The sequence below is a fragment of the Magallana gigas genome, chromosome 8, assembly GCF_963853765.1.
Source record: "Magallana gigas chromosome 8, xbMagGiga1.1, whole genome shotgun sequence".
NCBI classification, from domain to species: Eukaryota; Metazoa; Mollusca; class Bivalvia; order Ostreida; family Ostreidae; genus Magallana; species Magallana gigas.
The window spans coordinates 10,584,756-10,609,153 of NC_088860.1; the positions used below are offsets into that span (position 1 = coordinate 10,584,756).

At 32.4% G+C, this 24,398-nt stretch overlaps 2 protein-coding genes and 2 long non-coding RNA genes across 17 annotated transcripts in view; 2 read left to right on the forward strand and 2 right to left on the reverse strand.

The window, feature by feature from the left end:
* Positions 1-24,398, reverse strand: part of LOC136270733 (uncharacterized) — a 31,796-nt gene that overhangs the window by 3,605 nt on the left and 3,793 nt on the right. The window lies entirely within an intron of this gene.
* On the forward strand, positions 879-23,964 carry LOC136270734 (uncharacterized). The gene is made up of 3 exons (XR_010708582.1): positions 879-1,169; positions 1,550-1,657; positions 23,814-23,964. It is a non-coding gene; the product is annotated as an uncharacterized lncRNA (long non-coding RNA).
* LOC117687501 (uncharacterized) lies at positions 1,995-20,803 on the forward strand. Of its 13 annotated transcripts, none has more exons than XM_066068467.1 (13): positions 1,995-2,224; positions 2,439-2,557; positions 3,457-3,578; positions 4,419-4,565; positions 4,828-5,038; positions 6,546-6,635; positions 6,998-7,090; positions 8,663-8,755; positions 14,426-14,518; positions 15,234-15,291; positions 15,831-15,965; positions 16,228-16,311; positions 18,075-20,803. In XM_066068467.1, exons 7-11 carry the CDS (start codon positions 7,036-7,038, stop codon positions 15,862-15,864), a joined length of 333 nt encoding a protein of 110 aa, XP_065924539.1. In that variant the 5' UTR covers positions 1,995-2,224; positions 2,439-2,557; positions 3,457-3,578; positions 4,419-4,565; positions 4,828-5,038; positions 6,546-6,635; positions 6,998-7,035; the 3' UTR covers positions 15,865-15,965; positions 16,228-16,311; positions 18,075-20,803. The 13 variants fall into 13 exon arrangements, 12 of the variants coding, with proteins under 12 accessions (XP_065924539.1, XP_065924551.1, XP_065924546.1 ...); XM_066068479.1 differs by having other exon boundaries at positions 14,426-14,500; XM_066068474.1 differs by lacking the exon at positions 6,546-6,635.
* Positions 9,227-13,413, reverse strand: LOC117681662 (uncharacterized). Of its 2 annotated transcripts, none has more exons than XM_066069513.1 (2): positions 12,100-13,413; positions 9,227-10,332 (listed from the first exon to the last, which is right to left on the reverse strand). In XM_066069513.1, the coding sequence occupies exon 1, from the start codon at positions 13,350-13,352 to the stop codon at positions 12,117-12,119; it is 1,236 nt and encodes a 411-aa protein (XP_065925585.1). In that variant the 5' UTR covers positions 13,353-13,413; the 3' UTR covers positions 9,227-10,332; positions 12,100-12,116. The 2 variants fall into 2 exon arrangements, with proteins under 2 accessions (XP_065925585.1, XP_065925584.1); XM_066069512.1 differs by having other exon boundaries at positions 9,227-10,336.

Here is a 24,398-nt window from a genome sequence, read left to right on the forward strand (position 1 = left end):
ATGAGGAATCATTCTTTGAATATTATGAGGTCATCAAATACTATTGGGCTGATCAAATCTATCATGAAGCCTTTCAGGCTTTATTGGATTTAATCATACCGACCGTATTTGATCACCTCATAATACTCAAGTGTGATTCCTTATTCCCTTATTACCACTTTTAACCGTCGAAAACATTCGTTTTTCTTGCCGTTGAGATGGCTTATTCAACTTTTCTATCGAGTGGTTTAAACGATGTATTTATCTTGACAGATTATGAAACGAGACAACATTCTCTTATGGATATCACTTCTCGTTTGGTTGAATTTGGCCCAGACCACGCGACTGGCCGCTTATAGCAGAGTATGATTACCTTAGATATTTGTTTTTTTACAATTGTGAAATATTAGTACAATGTCGAGGACGAAATGAACAATTAAATAAAAACTCAGTATATCCTATGGTAGGCACAATCTTCAAGAGTCTTATATATATAGAACACTGACCATTGTGGAGAGAGCGAGAGGCATTGGAATGTTGGTATATAGGATTCTCAAATATAAATGGTCTGTCTTTTATTTTTGAGAAACATAGCTTACAAAATATCAAAATTTCCATAGCATTATGATTTTTAAAATCACTTTTTAATTATAAGAGTGAACACTTAGTTTTGTTAAGTAAAAATATATTCATATTACGACTTGATATCAAAGGAGTGATATTTAGTGTAAAATGTATATGTTTTATACTGGTCTTAATATCGTTTGTATGTAAGTAAATGTCAACTCGACTCAAAATTAAAAAAGTTTGGATTTTAGGTAGTTGAAATCGATCAGCTAACTAAACTCTTACTTCAGTAAGTAATACAAATACAATGAAATCTCTTCGGAAAAATCATACGTACAAGGGATCCAGAAAACATGATTATCGCTTTGATAAGATATACATTGTCTGTTCATCTCAAATTCCTTGTAACCTTTTAAATCCGCACCGAAGTTCAATTGTTTTTATTTCTACATGAACTTACACTATTAACTGTTTTAATTCTTCGACAAAACAAGTCATTACGTAGTTGTATCCTGCAGATAAGCATTCACCTAATCGATAGTGTATATTTGTGAATAGCAGGTACAAATTGTTAAACATGGTTGACGGGAGGGCGTCTTTACTGGTCTTAATATCGTTTGTATGTAAGTAAATGTCAACTCGACTCAAAATTAAAAGTTTGGATTTTAGGTTGTTGAAATCGATCAGCTAACTAAACTCTTACTTCAGTAAGTAATTAGTCATTTGCTGAAATAACACCATAGTTTTCAGCCAAAAATATACATATGAATGTTATAAACCGATCTGTATGAACGATATTTACGTAGAGATAAAAAACTGAACTTAAATTGATCCAAGAAACTTTGGACTGACTTTCAATTAATGTTTGCCAAAAAAAAGTACAGAAATGATTTGGAACTTTTTAAGGATTATGCAAATATTTAAAAAAAATCATTTTTTTTTCATTTATTAATTATTTTGTAAGGAAGTAATTTATGGTATGTGATTTGAAGCCGTTTTTTAGTTTATTTCGATGGAGGCTCAAGTGACGACCGATTTTCTTGGAAGGTTCCCCCAACCGTAAACCCCGTAGTAAAAGATAAAAGGGGGTCTTATGAACTTAGTTTAACTGGTAAATATATATATATATACCTGACTTATGCATTTGGTAGACCGATTGTATTATTTTATCTTTATTAGGGAGACCAGTAGATTAGGGAGACATATTTTGGTCTCCGTATTATTTTGACCTTGTCTAAAATGTAATTGGCTTATCTTTAAATGAATGAACGGTGTGTCTTTGCCTAAAATGCATCAATGTGTCTATTATTTGACATCCAATAGTTGCCTTTTGTCTATATTTTTTCGTAAAAATGAATTCAATCTGCCTCCATCGTATAATTAGCAATGACTATTTTTCTGCATTTAGGAGACCAACGAAAACTTGCAATATTGCAAAAAATCATATATAATTTGTTTAGCCTTTAATTATTCTAAATGAACTTGTTTTCAAAATACTTTTTCACTTTTTATGTATAAAGCCTAACTAGAAAAAAAGTCGTTAATTTCTTGACCATGTTTGAACATTTGGCAAGTGCTCTCCGCCATTTGTTCCGAGTACTCTCGGAACGTCTCGGGTTAAAACAATGGACCTTTTAACGCCAGCGTGTTGCCTTTTAGGAATCAAAGCCATTTTATGGTAAGTACTTTTGATAATCCTACTACAATTGAACAAAGTAATGTTTTTATGAAGTTTTTTTTTTAAATATTCAAATAAAATAGGGCGATAATGTGTGCAACTTGACTATTTTACACCAAATGTTGATTAATCTTCGAGGACATTCGAAACGAAGTTAACAATAAAAGCATGATTTTCATTTCCACTGTACGTTTGATGTAATATGTAATTCAAGGATTTATCAGTACCTTCTCCAGAGCAAAAGTCGTCCCCATTCCCAATTGGAAATAAGTTCACTTCAGCAGCTGTCCAAATTATGATCCCAATTAGTATAGCAGTATTTTTCCCCAACTGGTAAATAGTTCTTATGTTTATTTCTTATCAAAAAATACTTGTTAAAATAACCAGAATGTCCATAAATGTTCGTTCAGTATTAACAAATGATTAAACTCATTTAGCAAAACTGCAGTCATAAAAGTTTCCAAACACGCTGTAAACATCGCCAACTTTTAATCCGATTTTCCTCTGTTTTTCTAAAACATCGTTATTTTGTGGTATACAGTACAGTACTGTAAATGGTACATGTTTTTTTTTACACACACTAGACTGATATAAAAGTAAAAGGTAAATGTTATGAAATATTTCAAACAGAAAAATACATTCTCAATTTAAAAGGGGATGTTGATAAATTCTTAATAATGTAATACTTTTATGACCAGTGTTGAAGGTGTTTATTTCAAGGAAAAAGACTTGTTCTAATAACTAAATATAGGAATATTATACATATATCTATATTGTGAAGTTAATTAGATTCTATTCAATTAAAGTCTAGCTCTTTGATTTTCCATTATGATAATAAATTCAGAAATCATGATGTATGCAACATATGATTTCTCCCAACCGCATGAAATTGTCGATACAATTTTCCCAATTCCAAAAAAATTGGCATTTTCAAAAAAAAAAAAGGCTGAAAAATCCCTGTAATTATATATAGCTAGTTTATTGAAAATGGACAGAAAAGTTAACCGAAGAATGTCGCTTTATGTAAATAGATCGACATGAAGAATTTTCTATATTACAGTTATATGTACCAGTAATATTGTTTTAAATTAATTATGTACGTAATGTAGATATATGTACATGTACCCCTTGTTACCTAAATGAATTAAAAGCAAATTAAGATCAGTTGCTCTTTTTCACTTGTATAGTGGAAAGATAGCCGACTATTCTATGTACGAATTGACTTATTATAGGTAAGATAGTCAGGCCTCCATGTTTACAACCGGGATGCTCACCCCACATTTACAATTGTGACCCACATTTACAAATGTGACATCATAGTATCACTCTCGTTTGGCTTTTCGGATATTATCAGGTTTGTAAAATTTTTGGCTTTTGATGATTAATAATAATGTAAACAATGTGTCTGCAGATTCCCGTTGGGCTGAGTGTGATCTGTTGACCAGGCAAAACATGTATGTCTTGATTACACAGCGTTGTGCACAATGTGCTCTCAAAAACATTCAATCCAGAAGCATGACCAATGTAGCAACACTTTTAAAACTACTTTTTGATACTTGTATTAATTTTAATGTTTATGCGCACCCGGGGCGCCCTTCCCCCTGTAATTGTTGATTTATTAGAATAACATGACATGTTTCATACATGATAGCATTAAAAATGGTCGATGGTTGTAAATATTTTGTTGTTTACCAATTTAATGTATGTTCTCACTAGAACATGCACATATGATATATGGTAGACTATTATCACATTCAACTCTCTCTCTCTCTCTCTCTCTCTCTCTCTCTCTCTCTCTCTCTCTCTCTCTACAGCAGCGATTCATCTTATGACCTTTAAAAAGCATGCACCTGCACTCTTGCGAGTATACAAAATGTTGTAAAATGTTCGTACTATATATTGTTTGTGCATTGCACTGCGATGATTTGGATCGCATTCAGTCGCGTCTGAATAGTGTGCATGTCCACAATTTTTAAGGAGACTTGATGCAAGCACTAAAACGCATGCAACAAATGCGAGACCTCATGCAATATATGAGAGAGCTCGTGCGAATCTAAAACATTCCGTTCGCAAAGAGTTGTAAAGTGCTCGTACGCCAATTGTGAATGGGGCTTAATGTAGATGTTTATGAATCCAAAAGTTTTCTTTGCATATAAACAATGCTTTCACACAGGTGCTTGTGGTTTTAATGTAGGTTTTGGAGTTATTAGCACAACCAGTCATGTCAGTGGAGATTTTCTCCTGCAGGAGAAACATTAAAAGGACAGGATGGGGAGGAGAGACTGAAGACAAGCACAGAAAACAAAATATTTATCTATAAATATAATGGAAAAGAACTTTGGTAATACGATTTATACATATTTACATGAAGCTGGAGGTATGTAGCTCCTGATGTAAAAAAAAAAAATTGAAGCAACGTTTATCCAAATTTTTTTTTCAGACCAGGAGATACAGACCTGCAGCTAAATGTAATATTTTAACATTTATGTATGGCAGTAATGTTTCTAGAAATAACTATAAACAATTCTAATTAAGTCAAGCAAAAATACCAGTAATTATATGCTTCTTATTTAAGGTTTGATTTCTTTTTATGTACACTGTAGTATTGATGCTGTCAGGAGTGAACAACCATACATGTATCTGCCAGTTTGTAAATGATGGCAAGGACGATGCAAACTCCACCATAAACTCAGAGTGTTTAATGGAAGGGAATACCTATGATTGTTTGCTAAGAGAGACATTGTGGTTGGGGAAGAGATACTTCATGTATATGACTATGGTTGTGATGGGAAAAGCTTGCGGTGGCGCAGCAAGGTAGGAAAATGGTTGGATTAATTATACACAAAAAATAATTATTAAGAGAGAGTTTAGTGATTTACAATCAGGCTTTGGATATCTTGTTATCTGGCTTTGGTTTTGTTTTTGCATTTTTTCGTACATTGATTTGTTTTAAACTAATCTAAAAAATAGGTTTTTCTCAAGAATTTAAAAAGTATCAGAATAGATATAATTTATATGTTTTTATTGAAAAACAAGCCTAAAACTTCTGTTAGTGTTGTTAAATAGGTTAAAAATCGTGATCAATTAATCAGCAGAATTGGTTGTCTCTTGCCATCTGATGATCGGTCAATAATCGAATCGGTAACAAATTATATTAAATTCAATAATATGGGGCACTAAATTTTATGCTATGTATAATCTAAAATATATAAGTGCTATTTTCACTTCCTTTTAAAAGCTTATAAGACTTTTGCTGTATTTTTATTAGGTAGAATGTTGCACATCTTTTGAGATTGAAGAAAACCCCCAGCTCACAACAGTTTTCATTTCATTCAATACAGATTAGAAAACAAAATGATAGGTATAATATTAATGTAATAAACCCAGACTGAGTATAATTGATTATAAAATCTAAAATCGATTATGATAAATCGACAACCTTTTCAACTGATCATTGATTGAAATTCAATCATCGTGACAACACTAGCCCCTGTTCATGTACATGTTTTTACTGGTACTAGTTTTGATTGATTTCAGAAAAGGCTGTGATATCCTTTTGATTTTGGTAATGGTTTTGTTAGGTTTTATTTCACTTTATTTTGTTTATAGTTGTTTGATTTTCTTTCAATTTTAACATTATATACGGTTCTTGTACTGACCTGAATAGATTTATTTTGTTTTCATTATCAAGCACTATTAAATTAAAAGCTTGAAAGAGGTGTCCAGTTGTGCAGTGGACAATGCACCTGCTTATCACCACTGCAACCCAAGTTTAATCCCCATGATCGACAGTTGTTGTATATGATAGGGTACATTGGTCGCCTGCTTGGACACGTGGGTTTTCTCCAGTCACCCCAACTTATTCCCACATCATGACCCACTCGCGCTAACATCCATGCCAACAAAAAGCTATTAATATAAGTCAGTGTGCATTGTGAATCTGTCACTAATGTGGAGGGTCTCCTTTGCAGAACAAAATTGTTTTTTGTTAGATAAATTACAAAATCTGTTTCTGTAGTAAATATGTATATTTTGCAAATTGTTTACAGAATGTACTTCTTGAAAAATATACATTTACATAGAATTATCAGATTTGGTAGGTTAGTTAATTTAAGCATCAATCTGAATTGGAATTCATTTTTCACTGAATATTGGTACAGTCTTGTTTTTGTACCATGGCTGAAAAGTTTGATTTAGTCAGTGGTCTGTTGTCAGATTTATAAAAAAGAAACATCAATTACCAAATGTGGTAAACTAATAATTGATGAATGTTTATGAAAGAAAATTTCATAATTTATAATATTGTTTTAATTTCTTTCAGTTCCCTCTGATGTGGATTCTGACCCATTTAGTGTATCAAACTACTCGCCAAGTTCTGATTCTGAATCAGATGAAAATAAGAAGGTTTTGGGTAATTTTATTATTTAAAGAATAATTTTGCATCTGCAGTCCATTTTCACTTTGCAAAAAATACCTGAAAGAACAAGACGCTGAGAGCCCAGTCATTTTAATTCAGACTAAAGTAAATCCATTTATATTAACTAGATATACTTTGAAATGTAGTTGTGTATAACAATCTACATGTTGATCTGGTCTCCCTAATGCTGTGATAATGCATTAGATTTACATGATATGAGTGGAATGTACTGGATGTAATATATTTGTAACAGTTATATTTATTTTGTTTAATCATTAGGAATAAAATTTGCAATGATTTAAAAAAGTAAACGTAGAAGCTTGTATTTACAATACAATATATTGGTATTTTTACAGAGTCCACCCCAAATTCATTGAGAGCTAGCCGCAACACAATGGAAAAACAGGGCATCTTGACCCTCAGAGAAAACAGTGAGCATTTTGAAGCAGGTAAATGAATTAAATTCAATGTTGCAATGTTATTATGTTTTTAAGCAAGAAACATTAATACAGTCAGTTGGGTAGCTAGACCTGAAACGAAGTGCATGCTTAAAATGGCAGGGGGTGTGGGGGCCACCATGAGGCCCCCAGTGGGTCCAGGACAAAGCCCAGGGGGCGAAAGCCCCAGGAAGCTCATGGATTCTGACGATTTTTAACACCAAAAATTAAAGCAGAAATTGAAAGGAATGCTTACTATTTAAGCCTATTTTTAGGCAGTTAAAATTGTTTTGGCTATAGTTTAGGCATAAAATAAAATCACAAAACTTATTAAAAGTTAAAAGAAGAAATTTTTTTTGACATTTGCCTTTGACCCACTCAAAGCTTTTATTCTTAAGTTCATTTTCACATAGTTTATGGTAATGAATATCTCAATAAAGCTGTGATATTCTATCGGGGAAATTTAAAATGTGTAAAACTAAGTTCAACTGCAAAATAAATAGTTGCCTTTTTAGGTACATCCATTGTGTACTGTTTCTTTAATATGGTACTTTAAGACCATATTGTGTGGCTATATTTGGTGCTTAATACGTCTTTGTTTAGCATTGATTTCGGATAAAGTAGGACCGAGTGACGGAAACGGGCTGATGGAATAACAAAGTATGGACCTTAATACTTGAATTCTTTTTTTATATTTTTTTTTTCTTTATTTTTTTACTGATTTTTCCCCCAAATGATGTGCATGCTCAGGCATATAAGCATACATGGTAGCTACGCCACTGACAGTGTACAATTTACTACTCAAGTCTAAGATTGCTCGTGATCTTGGGGCTTGGTCTCCCTAATGCTGTGATAATGCATTTGATTTCCATGATATGAGTGGAATGTAATGGATGTAATATATTTGTTATACTTATAAGTACATGTATAAGTCATTAGGAATAAGTTTTGCAAAGAGATAAAGAAGAAAACTTAGAAGCATGTATTTATGATACAATATATTGGTACTTTTTTACAGAGCCCACCCCAGTTTCACTGAGATCTAGCTGCAACACAATGGAAAAACAGGACAGCTTGACCCTAAGGTAAAGCAGTGAGCGGAGGTTGACAATGGTTTTCGAGGGGTGTCAATTTCAATAGATACCCTCCCAAACAGGCACTATTCATTTTATTTTACTGAATGTCTTATTTCTAAAGAAAATTTTACTGCTTTTATTTAGAAATGAAGTAAATTCTACGACAAACCGTACGCTCATAATTTAAGCGCATGTAACAGTTCGTTGTGTTACCAATTGCCAAGTGTGTTGCTAATGCTGAGGGTAATAGAACGGATTACCAACTGCGTCTAAACCAATCAGATTTCAGTATTTAACATTTAACATGAAAGTATAATAAAATTGTTTGTCTGGTCTCCCTAATGCTGTGATAATGCATTAGATTTCCATGATATTAGTGGAATGTAATGGATGTAATATATTTGTTATATTTATTTTTATTAATCATTAGGAATAAACTTAGCAATGATATAAAGAAGTAAACTTAGAGACTTGAAATTGCAATACAATATATTGGTACTTTTTACAGAGTCCACCCCAAATTCATTGAGATCTAGCCGCAACACAATGGGAAAACATGACATCTTGACCCACAGAGAAAACACTGAGTATTTTGAACAAGGTAAATGAATTTAACTAAATGTTGCAATGTTATTATGTGATCCTGGGGCTTGGTCTCCTTAATGCTGGGATAATGGGCCCCTCATCCAAGCATACCCTGGATGTGATGGATGAGGGACATTCTTGGAGTACAGCCGGAGGCTGAGGAGTATCAATAGCATAATTCTTGACTAATTATACTCGGGCTCGCTCTTCAAAGAATTCAAACCATGTGACGTCAGTAGTATATATAGCACCGCCATGTATCTATCACTCATAATTTAAAGAAAATTTATTGTCAATTAGAAACTAGTGGCGGGCATGAATGTTTCACATGGGTTGGGAATGTTGATACTCCTCAGCCTCCGGCTGTACTCCAAGAATGTCCCTCATCCATCACATCAAGGGTATGCTTGGATGAGGGGCCCATTCTTTTCATACAGCCTTCGGCATATCGGAGTATCAATAGCATGTTCAAAGAATTGACAATAAATTAAATCAACCATTTATTCAAAAAACAATTTAAGACTGTGTCAACAACAACTACATTTGCAAAACAGCATTCATAAATGTTTTAGTGTTGTTATTACTTGCTGTAACATTACATGTATCTCTACAATAGAATTTTTTAAAATTCTTGGAAGAAGACCAGTCACCAGTTTTAAGTATATCCGTCAATGAGGCACCACTCCTTAATGCTGAAGAAGATGCAGCTGAACGAATAGAGTGTGCTTTGAAATAAGTGATATCTATTCCTGCACTTCCCATAACATCTTTGATCCATCTTGCCACTGTACTAGTAGATACTTTATTGAAAGTCTTATATGACACCAAAAGTTGATCACACTTTCTCCTTTTCTTCGTTCTTTTGAGATATTCATGAAGTGTCGACACAACACATAATTTCTTATCACTATATTTTTGCAATGAAATAGAATAAGACCTTCCTGGTCTGGATGTTTTCAACAATGACGTAAAATAAAACACAACACTATCTGAATTTAAACACATATTCTTAATATTCATACACACTAATGTCTGAGCTCTAGCCGCCGTAGTCAATGCTAACAAGGTACACAGTTTCAATGTGAGAAATTTAATGTCCAAAGACTCCAAAGGAAACAAACTTTTCAAAAAGGTTAATACTTTAGACACATCCCATGTCAACTTGTATTTCGGTAAAGATGGTCTCAGGTTGAACAATCCTTTCATAAACTTAGTTAAAGATATAGAATTCTTACTCCATTTACCATCGTTCAGAGCTAAAGTCTGAGTCACTGCCACTTTATGAGTATTTATCGTGGAATATGATTTTCCATTTTTGAAGATACTAAACAAATATGACATTAGTTCTTTCTCAGTAATTTCATTTGCAGATCTATTCCGTTTATCACACCAAAATATGAAATTTTTCCAAGCAAGGTCATACTGCTTCCTTGTTGATTTTCTGCATGATGAGAGCAGGACGATTCTAATGTCTTTTGGAAACCCTCGATTCTCCAATGTTTTCCAGATATAAGTGCTGCGGCTAGTAAGATTGTTTTGTTGAGGGGATGCTTCCGCTCTCCATCTGTCATTAAATCTGTGTGCCTTGGCAGCCTAACTGGAACAGAAATGAGCATTGAGAGAAGTAAAGGAAACCAAGATTGAGATTTCCAAACTGGAAACACTACAATAGCTTTATCGACCTTATCCTCAATTATTTTATTCAAAATTTTCCCCAATAGATGAAAAGGTGGAAATATATATGGATTTAGATTCTTCCATGTAAAGGAAAAAGCATCGATTTTCCATGCTTGTGGACAATATTTCCATGTAACAAACTTTTCAATTTTATGATTGGCAAATGATGCAAAAAGATCAACATCAGGAGAAAAATATTGTTTCAAAATTCTTTCATATATTTCTGGTTTCAATGACCATTCTGCTGAACTAGATGTTTCTCTTGAAAAATAATCTGCTAATTCATTTGATTTACCAGGCAAGTATTGACACGTCACCCAGATATTTCTTTTAAAACACCATTCCCAAATATTTCTTGCTAAATAATCCATATCTTGTGAAATCATTCCACCCATATTATTGACATAAGAAATGGCTGTTGTATTGTCACATTTCACTCCAATATGAACATTATGTTTCTCTTTAAAGAAGAATTTTAATGCTAAATATATTGCTAATAATTCGAGGTAATTAATGTGAAATTTCTCCTCCACTGATGACCAACTCTTGCTAAAATTCTTATCTCCAAATACAGCCCCCATGCCTTTAAGAGAGGCATCTGTCTCTATCCAGTAATCTACATGAGATAGTCTAATAAGTTTGCCATTCTTTAACTCAATATTTTCTATCCACCAGTTTAGATCAAGTCTACTTAAAGTAGATAAAGTTGCCTGACCTTCATAATCTTTGTCATTTTTATTTAATGCCTTAATTTTATCCCTTTCCAAAGATCTATAATAAAGTTGACCTGGGGAGATGGCATTACATGCATGAATAATTAATCCAATGAGAGTAGCTAAATCTCTTATTTTAATAAACCTTTGTTCCATTATTTTTCTTGCTACTTCTAATAATCTCTCAATTTTTTCCTTTGGTAAATATACCTTAAAACTTCTGGAGTCTATAATCAACCCAAAAAATTCAATAATTTGAGTGGGTTCTGACACAGATTTATCAAGATTCACTTGAAATCCCAAAGTATTCAATGTGTTCATTATAATCTGAGTATTCTTTCTACAATCATCTATATTTTTGTTCATTATTAATGAATCATCTAGATAATATGTACATCTGATACCCATGGATCTAAAATAAGCATACACAGGCTTTAATATCTTTGTAAAAATTCTGGGTGCTGAAGACAATCCAAAAGGAAGTACGACAAAACAATAGAATCTTTCCTTCCATTGAAAACATAAATATTTTTGATATTCATTTGCAATAGGTACACTTAAATATGCATCTTTCAAATCCACACTGCAAAAATGATCTCCTTTCTGAATGAGATTTAAAATTTGACCCAAATTTTCTTGTTTAAACTTCTCATATGTAACAAATTCATTTAAAGATCGTAAATTGATAACGGGTCTAAGCTTTCCATTTTTCTTTGGAACCACGAATATATTAGATAAAAAATGACTATCACAAAGATCAATTTCTCTAATTGCCCCCTTTTTCCACAATTCAGTCACTTCTTCATCAACAAGAGATGTTTCGTATGTATCAAAAGCTATTTGAGAAGGTCTGTTTTTCTGATATGGTAATTCATTAAAGGAAATTTCATAACCTTGAATTGTCTTCAACACCCATTGATCATTGGTTATTTTCTTCCATTCATGAACAAAATTTTTTTAGTCTCCCTACCTTAATCACATCGTTCTCTAAAATCTGTTCTTTCCTCTTCTGTCCACATTTCTCATCTCTCTGCCATATGCATTTCTTCCCCCTAAAAAAGGTCTGTTTGATCCTCTACCTCTACCATAATTATAATTGTAAGGGTAATTCTTTCTTCCTCTTGTGTTAGTATAAAAAGAGTTGTTCCTTGGCCTGTCTCTTTTGTATTTATCAAAGTCTGACAATTCTTTGATCTTTTTCTGAATATCGCCCCCAAACAAAAGTTCTGATACGGGCTGAGATGTATTACATATGTCTTGGAATCTACTGGGTAAAACCCTTCTCATCAAAAATCGTCTCTTTTGAGAAATTTGGTAGATGGAATTACACAACACGATAATTGACTGTTTTAACAGATTTCTTATCTCTTTGAACTTGTCATTTGTCTTCATCATTTCAGCAATTCTGAGTATAGGTGTAATACCAGCAACAATGGTTTTTTGCACTGCTTGAAAACCAGAATCACGACTCTGGGCAAATTTTGGTAAAATGTTCCATATGTCCGTATTGACCCTAGGTGCTACTAAATTATTGCAATTAGCTGGCCTTGGATTATCTTCAATAATTTTTGATGTCTCACCCTCTTTAATACACAAAGTATTGACCATTTCTGCCAGTTTAGAATCAATATCTTTCCCTTTCTTATCTGAACTAAACCAATCTGGTATTGCCCAATCACTTAATTCTATGTCTTTCTCTGATTCATTATCAGCAAAGAAATCAAACTCGTTTTGATTTTCATTCTCACTAGAGATGCTCTCGTGTTCTATCGACTGATTTGTACTTGCACTATCTTGTTGCAAATTGTAAATACAACCAATTAAATCATTTATGCCCATGAGTTCCTTAAACTTATCTATCTCATCTTGACCCATGTTTACTAGTGCATTGGTAATATCTTTACCAGATAACTTGTCATCTTTCTTCGTTTTCTTTGTCTTATTTTTATTGCCATTTGCTTTCTTTCGTTTTGTACCTTTAGAATTCGCTACCGGCCTCGCCGGTGCACATTCACTCTGGTCATTACCATTATTGTTTAAGTCTTTGCTCACAGAACCTGTGGCAGAATTAGCTCTAGTAACTGCTTTAACTTCGTTCAATTTTTTAGCTAGTCTTTTTTCTGCTTCTCGAATAGCATCGCTATCGAAACCCTCAAACGAATCATTATCAGAGTCTGCCATTATAGAGAGGACCTCGTCCCCAGATTCGATACAAGATGACATGTAAAAATGTCAACAAAGAAATTCACACGTGAACCACGTGTGTATAAGAAATATACACCAGCGTAAAGGACTATATATGGTATGGGCCTAAAATGGCCCCCTAAAAGGAATATCATTATTTTACTGTAATTCTTTGTTTTCTTCGTACAGATATATGTGTGATGTTTAAACTTAATGTTCATTTTGATTCAAGTGCCCAAAATTTAGAATACGGCATTGTAAAGACAACCATTTCCCGCCATTTTTGCATTTTAGCATAAAAAAGCTTGTTTTCAAGCAGTTTTTCTTTCAGGAAACATAGAGCGCATGCTTGAACCAACAAAATATTTTAATCAGAGATGTGTCTAGCCAAGTCTAATAAGTGACAAAAAATTTGTCCTGGTTCAAGCATGCGCTCTTTATTTCCCATTCGTAAAAAGATATGAAAAATGTCAATTTTCGACTAATTTTGATTGAATTATAGAAAACGCGTCACTTCTGATGTCATATACTGCAAGTGAGTGCAAATAAATCAAACAAATATGTGAAAAATATATTTTACATCAACTCTTCTATATTATAACATAACATTTTATTGTACCCGAAACACTTTAAAAAATGGTGAATTATGGGGGCCAAATTTAACTCTTATCATATATAGTTCTTTCAAGCAGTTAAGTCATTAAAAACGAACAAACACGTGAACCACGTGTTAACAAAGACAACGTCTCAGTTTTAATATGATAACAAACCGTAAGTTAAGCTGAGCCCGCACGAAGTGCGCCAAGAAAAAATATGAGTGATAGATACATGGCGGTGCTATATATACTACTGACGTCACATGGTTTGAATTCTTTGAAGAGCGAGCCCGAGTATAATTAGTCAAGAATTATGCTATTGATACTCCGATATGCCGAAGGCTGTATGAAAAGAATGTATTTGATTTCCATGATATGAGTGGAATGTAATGGATGTACCGGTAATATATTTGTAATATTTATTTTAATTAGTCATAAGGAATAAAATGTGCAATGATTTAAAAAGTAAATGTTGAAGCTTGTATTTACAATACAATATATAGTACTTTTATACAGAGTCCACCACAGATTTATTGAGAGCTAGCCGCAACGCAATGGAAAAACAGGACATCTTGAACCTCAGAGAAAACAGTGAGCATTTTGAACAAAGTAAATGAATTAGAATCAAAGTTGCAACGTTATTATGTATAACAATTAACATGTTTGTCTGGTCTCCCTAATGCTGTGATAATGCATTTGATTTCCATGATATGAGTGGAATGTAATGGATGTAATAAATTCTCCTATATGTAATAATATTCCTAAATATAAATACACTGTGTTAGAGTAAAATCCCAAGAGATCCGAATATCAACATGGTGTGTAATTTTGAAGCGAGCAAAAAAGTGTTGAATCCTTCAATAATATGAATTAAATATTTAGATGAAAAGTATTTACAGCCTCAGAATGGTTTGTTATGAATAATTTGACTGTTATTTTCAATACAACTTCATTATTTTTCTCAAAAATCAATTCGGGGCGATTCTGCAATTTTCTGCTACATTACGGGTATATGGGAGGCATTCCTGTCAGATTATTATAACTAAGCAGAGTGTAGTGAAATTAATAGCATTATTGTAGGCTTAAAGCTTGGTTATGTAATTGTAAACAATACGGTGCGTCGATGTAGTGAATGTCCGATATCATATGCAATGTCAACCCGTGCACGCACGGGTCAAAGTCTAGTAAGAATAATTAATTTTGACTTGTGAAAGAAAGTAATCATTTTAAGATTGATAAAGCCACAAAAGGGGCAACTGTTTCTTTAAAAGATTTCTTGTTTTAAACTTTATTTATGCAATAACGATTCTTTGATCTTTTGCAGTTCCATACCATTGTTTTCCCTCTCTCAGTTCCTGTGATGAAAGAAGTCAACTTGATAGGTTTGTTTCAATCTATTTTGTGAATGTTTTTCTTGTTTGATAATAGGATAGTCATACATATGTAGCTGCAACAATGTAGCCCTCTCCGATGTTTCATAACTGATGTTTACTCCCCCCCCCCCCCCCCCCCCAAAAAAAAAAAAAACAACAACAAAAAACAGGAGAGGGCTACATTATTGCAGCTAGGTGTTAGGCTTCTGGCTTTTGAATGACAATGTATAGATGGAGTTATTTCCTTGTGACTTGTGACAGAGGCTGTAGTGCACAATTCCATTTGACTTTCAAGAAATGTTCAGATAGTAATGAAAATGTAAAGTGTTTAATAACATTTGCTGAGTACCACTTTCAATACTGTAAAAGGGATTATTTACATGTAAGGGAAAATTTACACTTAAGCTTAAAACTGGGTAAAATACCCCCACATTTGCATATGGGCAGTGCTTTAGTGTGGTAAATCACTGTGTATGTATTTCTTTTTTTTTTTTTCTTCATTAAATAATTTTTGTATTTGTATACATTTTTGAAATTTTATCTAAAAGGGTGAGTGTCGGAGTTACATGTGCACAATCCTAAAGGTCCAAGTACAGCACCTGAATCACATGTGACTGAAGAAGATTTGATGTCCAAACCCTGCGAGAGTGGAAATGCAAATGCATCGGATGTTACACCACAAGGTGATCAGTCTTTTTTTTTATTGGTGTGAATCTGTGTGTGGTAGTGGTGGGGGGGGGGGGGGGGGTAATAGAAGTCATATTATTGAAATGATAAAAACTTTTCTCAATAATTTTCTTTCTTTATTTAAGAGGACAATGGTACATTGATTTGCATCGTTTAATAATTAAAACCCATCCATAATGTTTTCTCTTTTCATTACGTTTTATGCATGCCTGTCCTTAGTATTTGCAAAGTAAGATATTCATGATATTGTTATTACAGAGTGCTTCTTTGAGATCGAAGATGATAATGGAACTAAAGTTCTTGCAAGCCCAGTTGCAGCCAAGAAGACTAAAAGCAGCTCAGGTGATATATCTCTGTTGCTTGGTCTATCTATCCACAATTTGATGAATTAGCAATTTTTAGGTCACCTGAGTTTATTGCAATCCGTTTTCGTCCGTTATCGTGCATCGTGCCTTAACAATTTTACATTTTTAACTTCTTCTTAAAAACTACAGGGCTGATTATTACCATTTTTGATGTAAGGCATCTCTATGGTGAGAGGAATCTAAATTGTAAAATTCATGGCTCTACTACCCCCGGGGCGCCACATGTGGGGCCAAATTTGCAAAAAAAGAGCAAAATTTTAAAAAATATTCTTCTCTATTCCCACACATGTTAGGAAAAAACTGGTTGCATAGTTATAATGTCCATGAAGCCCTCTACATAAATTGTGAAATTCATGGCCCCTGGGTCAGGGGTTCAGGCTCTAGAATGGGGCCAGTATGGCCATATAGTATATATGTATTTAATCTTAGAAAATCTTCTTCTCTACCCCATATATATTTGTTAAAACTAAATGCATGATTATGATGTCCATATTGTGAAATTCATGACCCCTGGGTCAGGGGTTCAGGCTCTAGGGTGGGGCCAATATGGCCATATAGTAAAAATGTATTAAATCTTAGAAAATCTTCTTTTCTACTCCCATATATATATATATATATATATATATCTGGTTATAAAGTCCATGAAGCCCTCTACCAAAATTGTGAAATTTATGACCCCAGGGTCAGGGGTTCAGGCTCTAGGGTGGGGCCAATATGGCCATATAGTAAAATGTTTTAAATCTTAAACAATCTTCTTCTCTACTCCCACACATGTGGGCAAAAAACTGAATACATGGTTACGATGTCCACTAACTCCTCTACCTAAATTGTAAAATTCATGGCCCCTGGGTCAGGGGTTCAGGACATGAGGGGGGAGGCAATATAGTGTTAATGCATATAATGTTATAACATTTTCTTCTCTATTCTCACACATCTGTATAAAAAACTGACCTATAATTATGTTTACCAGGAAAGCCTCTACTGAAATTTTAATTTTCATGTCCCCTGGAGTATGGGTTTTAACTCTAGGGCAGGGCCAAAATGGATGTATAGGTGTTATTGCATATAATGTTAAAAAATTATCCTTTTTACTCCCACACACCTGAAAGGAAACTGAATTCATGATTTTGTAGACCCGATCTTTTAAGTTTTTTGCCAAAATTGTAGGTTTCACAGTTCTTTTTGAAAGATTTCAGGCAGGGAGGTGGCCGTCATTACTAATTTATAATTTTTCTACTCCAGAATAAAACCTAATTAATTAAATGCATATATGAGACTCCTCGACAAGTTTGTGTATGGGTTATATGCTACTCAGGTGACCGTTACAGGAATAGAAACAAATTTCTCATGGAGATTTATAATGTGAAATGTTTACATCTTTTCACCATTCGGAACCCACTTGAAATACCTCATACAATTTTTCAATTATGTCATTCAGGCTATTTCATGGCCGATGCAAGGCAAAATCCCTATAGGCTTTCTATTTTGGGTTGTGTATTGAAGCCTAAAGCGGTAGAGGGGGCATTTCAAAACAGATAATCTTGACATATAAGTGGATGAATGTAGTTCGAGCATGAATGTATTTATGAAAATCAAAATTTTCAGCAAGAAGTAGTGGAAGCAAAAACCATACAGAGTATGGTATGCCTTGAATCTATACATAGGTATTATCCTTTTTACATGAATATGTAACAATATAATAATTCTGATTGTTCATATTATTTTTAAAATCTTTTCAAGGTAAAAGAGAAATCCAGGAGTTTTTGGAAAAACATGAAATGTATTCATTGGAACGGCTTGATGAGAGGACCAAATTTTTGAAGATTAGATCTAAAATCTTCAACGAGAGAAAAACAACAAGACTTAGGACATTTAAAAAATTAAATGAAATGAAATCAATGAAAAAGCAAACATGAATCTCATCATTTTACATATAATGTAATTTTAATGTAACAACAAGACGTAGGGCATGTATGATAATTTATTTTTAGCTCACCGAGACGAAGTTCGGGGGAACTTATGCTATACTGCTGGCGTTGGCGTCCGGACCTGGTAAAAGTTTTTGTTGCAGGTCCTTTATCTTAGTTATTTCTTGTCCTATCTTCACCAAACTTGCATGGATGATGCATCTGGACCTTTTTATGAACTTGAAAAACTTGGATGCTGAATCTGGGCAATGAATTTTAGATGCTGGAGGTTAAGGTTTTTGGAACAGGTTAAAGTTTTTGGTGCAGGTGGCCTTTGATAGCAATTTCTAAATTACTACTGATCCAAACTTGCATGGATGATGCATCTTAAGATACTGATGCACCTGAAAGGCTTGTATGCTGAATCTTAGCCATAGGTTTCGGATGCTGGATGAGGTTATGTTTTTTGGAACAGGTCATATATTAAATTTATTTAGTACTATTTCAAACTTGCATAGTTGATTTAACTATAATATAAATGAATTGCAAAGGTAGCTTCAGATGCAGAGCCTGATCTTCATAATCAAGGATGCTAAAAATATATCTTAGTAATGACTGGTCCTAACTTAACCAAACTTGAATTGATGATGCGTCTTATGATACTGATGCATCTGGCAGGCTTGAATGCCGAATCTGAGTCATAGGTTTTGGATGCTGGATGAGGTTTAGTTATTTTGGAACAGGTCACATGATTTATAGACAATAGCTTGCATAGTTAATTTAACTATAATATAAATGAATCATAGAGGTTGCTTCAGTTTCAGATCCTGATCTCTATTATCAAGGATGTTTAAAAAGAATATCCTACCTCACTCTAACCTGATTGATAGATGTGTTTGTTGTTAAATGATATAACATGATTCATATGATATAGTATTGTCAGATTTGATACACTATTGTTTTATATGATACAATGTTATATCATATATTATATTATAAAAAGTTAGTAGGATATTGTATCAATATTTTTGTGCATTATGATATGATATTGTATCATTATATTGTAATGTAAAGTACTTTTTATTATGATGGAATGTTGTATAAAATGATAATGTATTATATACTATTTTATCACATGCTATTGTTTCATATTATATTGCCATATTTAATATGGTATAATATGATACAATATTGTATTGTAATATATAATATCTTATCACATGATATGATATTGTATAAAATGGTATTGGTTTATATAATATATTATTTTATCACATGAAATAGTATTATTTGATATTGGAATATATAATATTGTAACATATGATACGATATTGTATAAAGTGATATTGTATTATATAATATATTACTGTATCACATGATATTGTATCATATGATTTGATACAATGTTGAATCAAGTTATATTGTATCTTATGATACAATATCATATTATGTATCAAATATGATATAATATCATACAATATCATACTTAAGTATACAATATAATATAATGTGTTACAAAATTGTGATGTATTATGTGATATGACATTGTATCATATATTATGATATTGTATTATGTGATCAAATGCAATAATGTATTTAACATGACACTATGTCATATCATATGTTACAATATCATATTGCATCATTATTTATTACAGTATTTTATTTTTATTATTATATGTGTGTATCTTATATTAATATATGAAATGAACATATGATTATTATCCAATTTTTTAACATATGATATAGTAATATGATATTGTTTCGAAACAGTATCCATAGATATCCAAGATCATTAACTATGATTTTCAGGTAATATGATAAAGGTGGTCTCATAAAGGTGATGCTTTATAAAGGTGATGCCTCGTCTCGGTGCTTTGTAATCTGTGATTACCTTTGTTTCTTATAAGGCAAGAAAGTGGCCCCTAAACGTGATATGTATTGCAGACGACATCCTAATGTCTTTATGTTTGAAAATTTTGAATTTTTTTTAGCTGCATAATCCTGTTCGTCCTTTAATATTTTTTATGCCATGCATTTGATCAGTCATTTTTGCTCCCAGAGTAACTTTTAAACTTTGTCAATTTCTTACATGTGTACTTATTATCAATGTTATTCATTAACATTTATTAATGAATGGTTCATTCAATACGTGATCTTTGATCACCTTTTTTTATTGTTATATATGAATTATGAAGAATATTAAGTAACTCAATTTTAAAAGCTTTATTTTCTTGAAATGTATGAAATTTGAAATATGAAGGTTGAAAATAGATTATGAATATTTTGATTTCATAAATTTACAGATCCTTACATACATGATTTTGTTGCACAGAAAAAAATGAAACTGTTGAAATTGAACTGCAAGTTCACCAAAATAATGGACATGTTATGTACACTGAATTTTGAATGGAAATGATTGCTCTATTAATAAATTTGAAATGATTAATTGTTTAAACTTTTAAAATTGAACTAATGTTTACACCCTGGTCCATAAATTATAAATGAAATCTATTTGAAATTAGTTTTGATGATTAGTAAAGTTTGTTCATGAACTTGAAATGTTTTTTTTTTTCATTTATTAATGTGAAATTCTAAAACACATTAGGATACATGTAGAATGGATTGAATTGAGAAGATAATCTTCAGTAGGGACGCAAATTTAAAATGCTACATATTTTCCCCATTTTCGCAAATTTCGTGACATGCGAAAAAAAACCGGACAGTGAAAATTAAAGGGCTTGCAAATCACGAATGTTATGGTAAAAAAAAGAATGGTCTACCTAAACCCTAATTAAGTAATATTAATAAAAATGTATTATCGGTATCCCATAGCCGCATAAGACAGTAGCAAAATATTAGAGGGACAATATAGTATATTTTTAAGGGCTAATAGTAATGAAAAATTAAAACAGATGTGAGATTATTGCCATTCCACAGACCTCTAAATGACCATCTATGAATATTAAAAGTCCACACCATCAACTATGTGAGATATTAACAAAGCTTACATATACATGCACATGTACACGGTGACCTTGCATTATATCTTAATTCTATGTTGCGTGGCGATAAAAAATGATAGAGCACTTGCAAATCATGAAAATTATGGGAAAAAAGAATGGTCTACTTAAGCCATAAAAAATATATATGAAAATATATGCACGGTCTCCTTAAGCCTTATGAGAGAGTAACAAAATATTAAGGAGACCATTTTTGCTGTATTTTTTTAAGGACAAGATATATTGAAAAATTAAAACACATGTAAAGTTATTTGAATCTTGAAGACCTCTAAATGACTATTTGCAATAAAAAATATGCACATATAAAAATTTTGTATATTGTCTCCCTAAACTACATTTTAGGGTATGGTCTCCTCAATGCCTAAATCAGATTTATATATATATATATATATATATATATATATATATATATATATATATATATATATATATATATATATATAAGCGTTATAATAACTACTCTGTTGAAATATATAGCCTCTGAATAATATATGTATGCTTCAATTGTATAACATTATATAAATAGTGCTGTTTGGGAGGGTACAATTGAAATTGACACCCCGAGAAAACCATTGTCAACCTCCGCTTCGCGTCGGTTGACAATGGTTTTCGAGGGTTGTCAATTTCAACTGTTATCCTCCCAAACAGGCACTATTTATTTTATTATACTGAATGTCTTAATTTTAGAGATTTTTTTTACTGCTTTTATATAGAAATGACGTGAATTTCACGGCGAACCGTGCGCGCATAATTTACGCGCTTGTTACGATGCGTTGTGTTACCCGTTGCTAAGTGTGTTGCTAACGCTGAGGGTAATAAAACGGATTATCAACTGCGTCTAAACCAATCAGATTTCAGTATATAACATGAAAGTATAATAATAATATTTACCTGTATGTATACTCTCAAATCATGCAGTCGTACACATTTGAGGTTATTTTTATATAAAATCAAGAACACATTTAATAATGGGGGGGGGGGGATTCAGATGAAATCTTTAGTCTCTTAATAATAAACGTATAATTTAAATTCACAACGTTAATATTTACCTGTATGTACTCTCAATTCAAGCAATAGTAGGTTGTTTGGGTGTTTATGATAAAGGATCAAGAACACATCTAATTTTGATAATGTGGGGGGAAAATGCAGATGAAATATTTTGAATCGTTACATGATTCGTAAATAATTAAAGGAGGCTGGATGATCAACAAATTAACCATTAGATCTGAATTTAAAAAACAGGTTATTTTTGGCCGTAAACTATGATCCAGTAAAGAAATAAACCAAATATTTCAGCTCTGAAATCTGAACTTTTCCCTATCTTTATAGCGAGCTCTTCGTCTAAAAGTAGTAAATGAAGTCTAAAAATCGTTACACAGTTATGATCTAAAGAGAAGATAAAGAGTGCCGTCAGTTGGCATTTTTGGTGAGAGTGTATTTAACTGCAACGTGGGCATGAACAATCGAGAAAGTGTAGATAAACGTACATGTATGGCCGTGTTTGTGACAAGTATCTGTATTATGATCAATGCCATGAAAATCAAAAATAGTTTCCATTCTGTCATTAAGATATCGTTAGAAAAAATAAATAAATACGTTCTAAATCAAAACCGTTTACTTAGTAATAATTAACCGCATAATAACATATATCGGTACCCTCATGATTTGCGATGGCATGATTTTTTATCCAACGAGTTGTGTGTTTTCTATTCCCGATCCTTGGCGAGGGGATAGAAAACGCACAACGAGTCGGATAAAAATCAATACCATCGCAAATCATGCGAGTTCTTTTTATCAAAAGTTTTAACACGTCTTTTGTTAAACCTCGGTCTTTTCTGTAAAAATTATAACTGGGAGCTGCACAACGAATTTATTGCAAGACGTCAAAAACTTTAAGCATCGAAATGGTTCCTTAAAAATCAACAAACAAACGCTTAATTTTCGAACATATTTTAATCAATTTATGAAAAAAAATTAAAAATATTAAATGCTTCGAATTTACAACTTTACACATGTGAACACACAATATAATATCAAAAATTAATTACATTAGTGACATCCACAGCATATTGAGCTAAACATGTGATAAATTTATATATTATTCATTATTATACCACCTAAATAATATGTTATTTCTATTAATTTGAAGAATAATTGAAGTGATATCACAGTTTCGGGAGGACAATATAACTATTTTTCGTGAAGCAAACATGTTTTGGGAGGGCAACATCACTACTTTTAGTGTGTTTAAACAATTTTCAGAGAATAGTGTTAAAATTGTTTGATTGGTGGCGTAGCGAGAAAACTGTCAAATATGTTATACATGTATATCGTCTTTGTCACAAGGTACGGGGGAACCGTTTACGCAGTCTAAGTGATACTTGTACACGCAGATATGCAATACTCTCTTAATCTATTTGATGTAAATTAATTATAATAACTTTGCAGTCATTAATCACAACTGTTTGAATTGAATTAGTTCATTTCTTTTTTGGAATGAAATACAATATAGAAATTAAGTTGAATGAACATTTCTTATTTCTTTTCAGCTTTCAACCCATTCGGGCATATGACCACGACTACTATTCTACCGCCTATCAGTATGGGTTTCTTAAACAATCAAGTTCATTTCTTAGTTAATTAATGTAGTGAAAAGTTGGTTACATTTGATGCACTTTTATTTCAAAATTATGTAAAATATTTAAAAAATGCTCTTTATACATGTATGTAATATAATGTAAAATTAAAATTAAAAACAAAAATAAAAATTAAAGCAAATGTTAAATTTTGCATCGATTTTTAACTAAACTGTTGGCATGTGTGTGGGTGGGTTAGGGTTTTTTGCTCACCTGAGCTAAAAGCTCAAGTGAGCTATTCTGATCACATTTTGTCCATCGTCCGTCCGTCCGTCCGTCCGTCCGTCCGTCTGTCTGTCCGTCTGTAAACTTTTTACATTTTAAACTTCTCTAAAACCGCTTATCCAATTTCAACCAAATTTGGCACAAAGCATCCTTATGGGAGGGCGAATATAAATTGCAGAAATAAAAGTCCGATCTGTATTCAAAGCGGAGAAAACCTTGAAACTGTAGAAAAAGGGGGTGCATTTTTAAAAATCTTCTTCTCAAGATCTACCG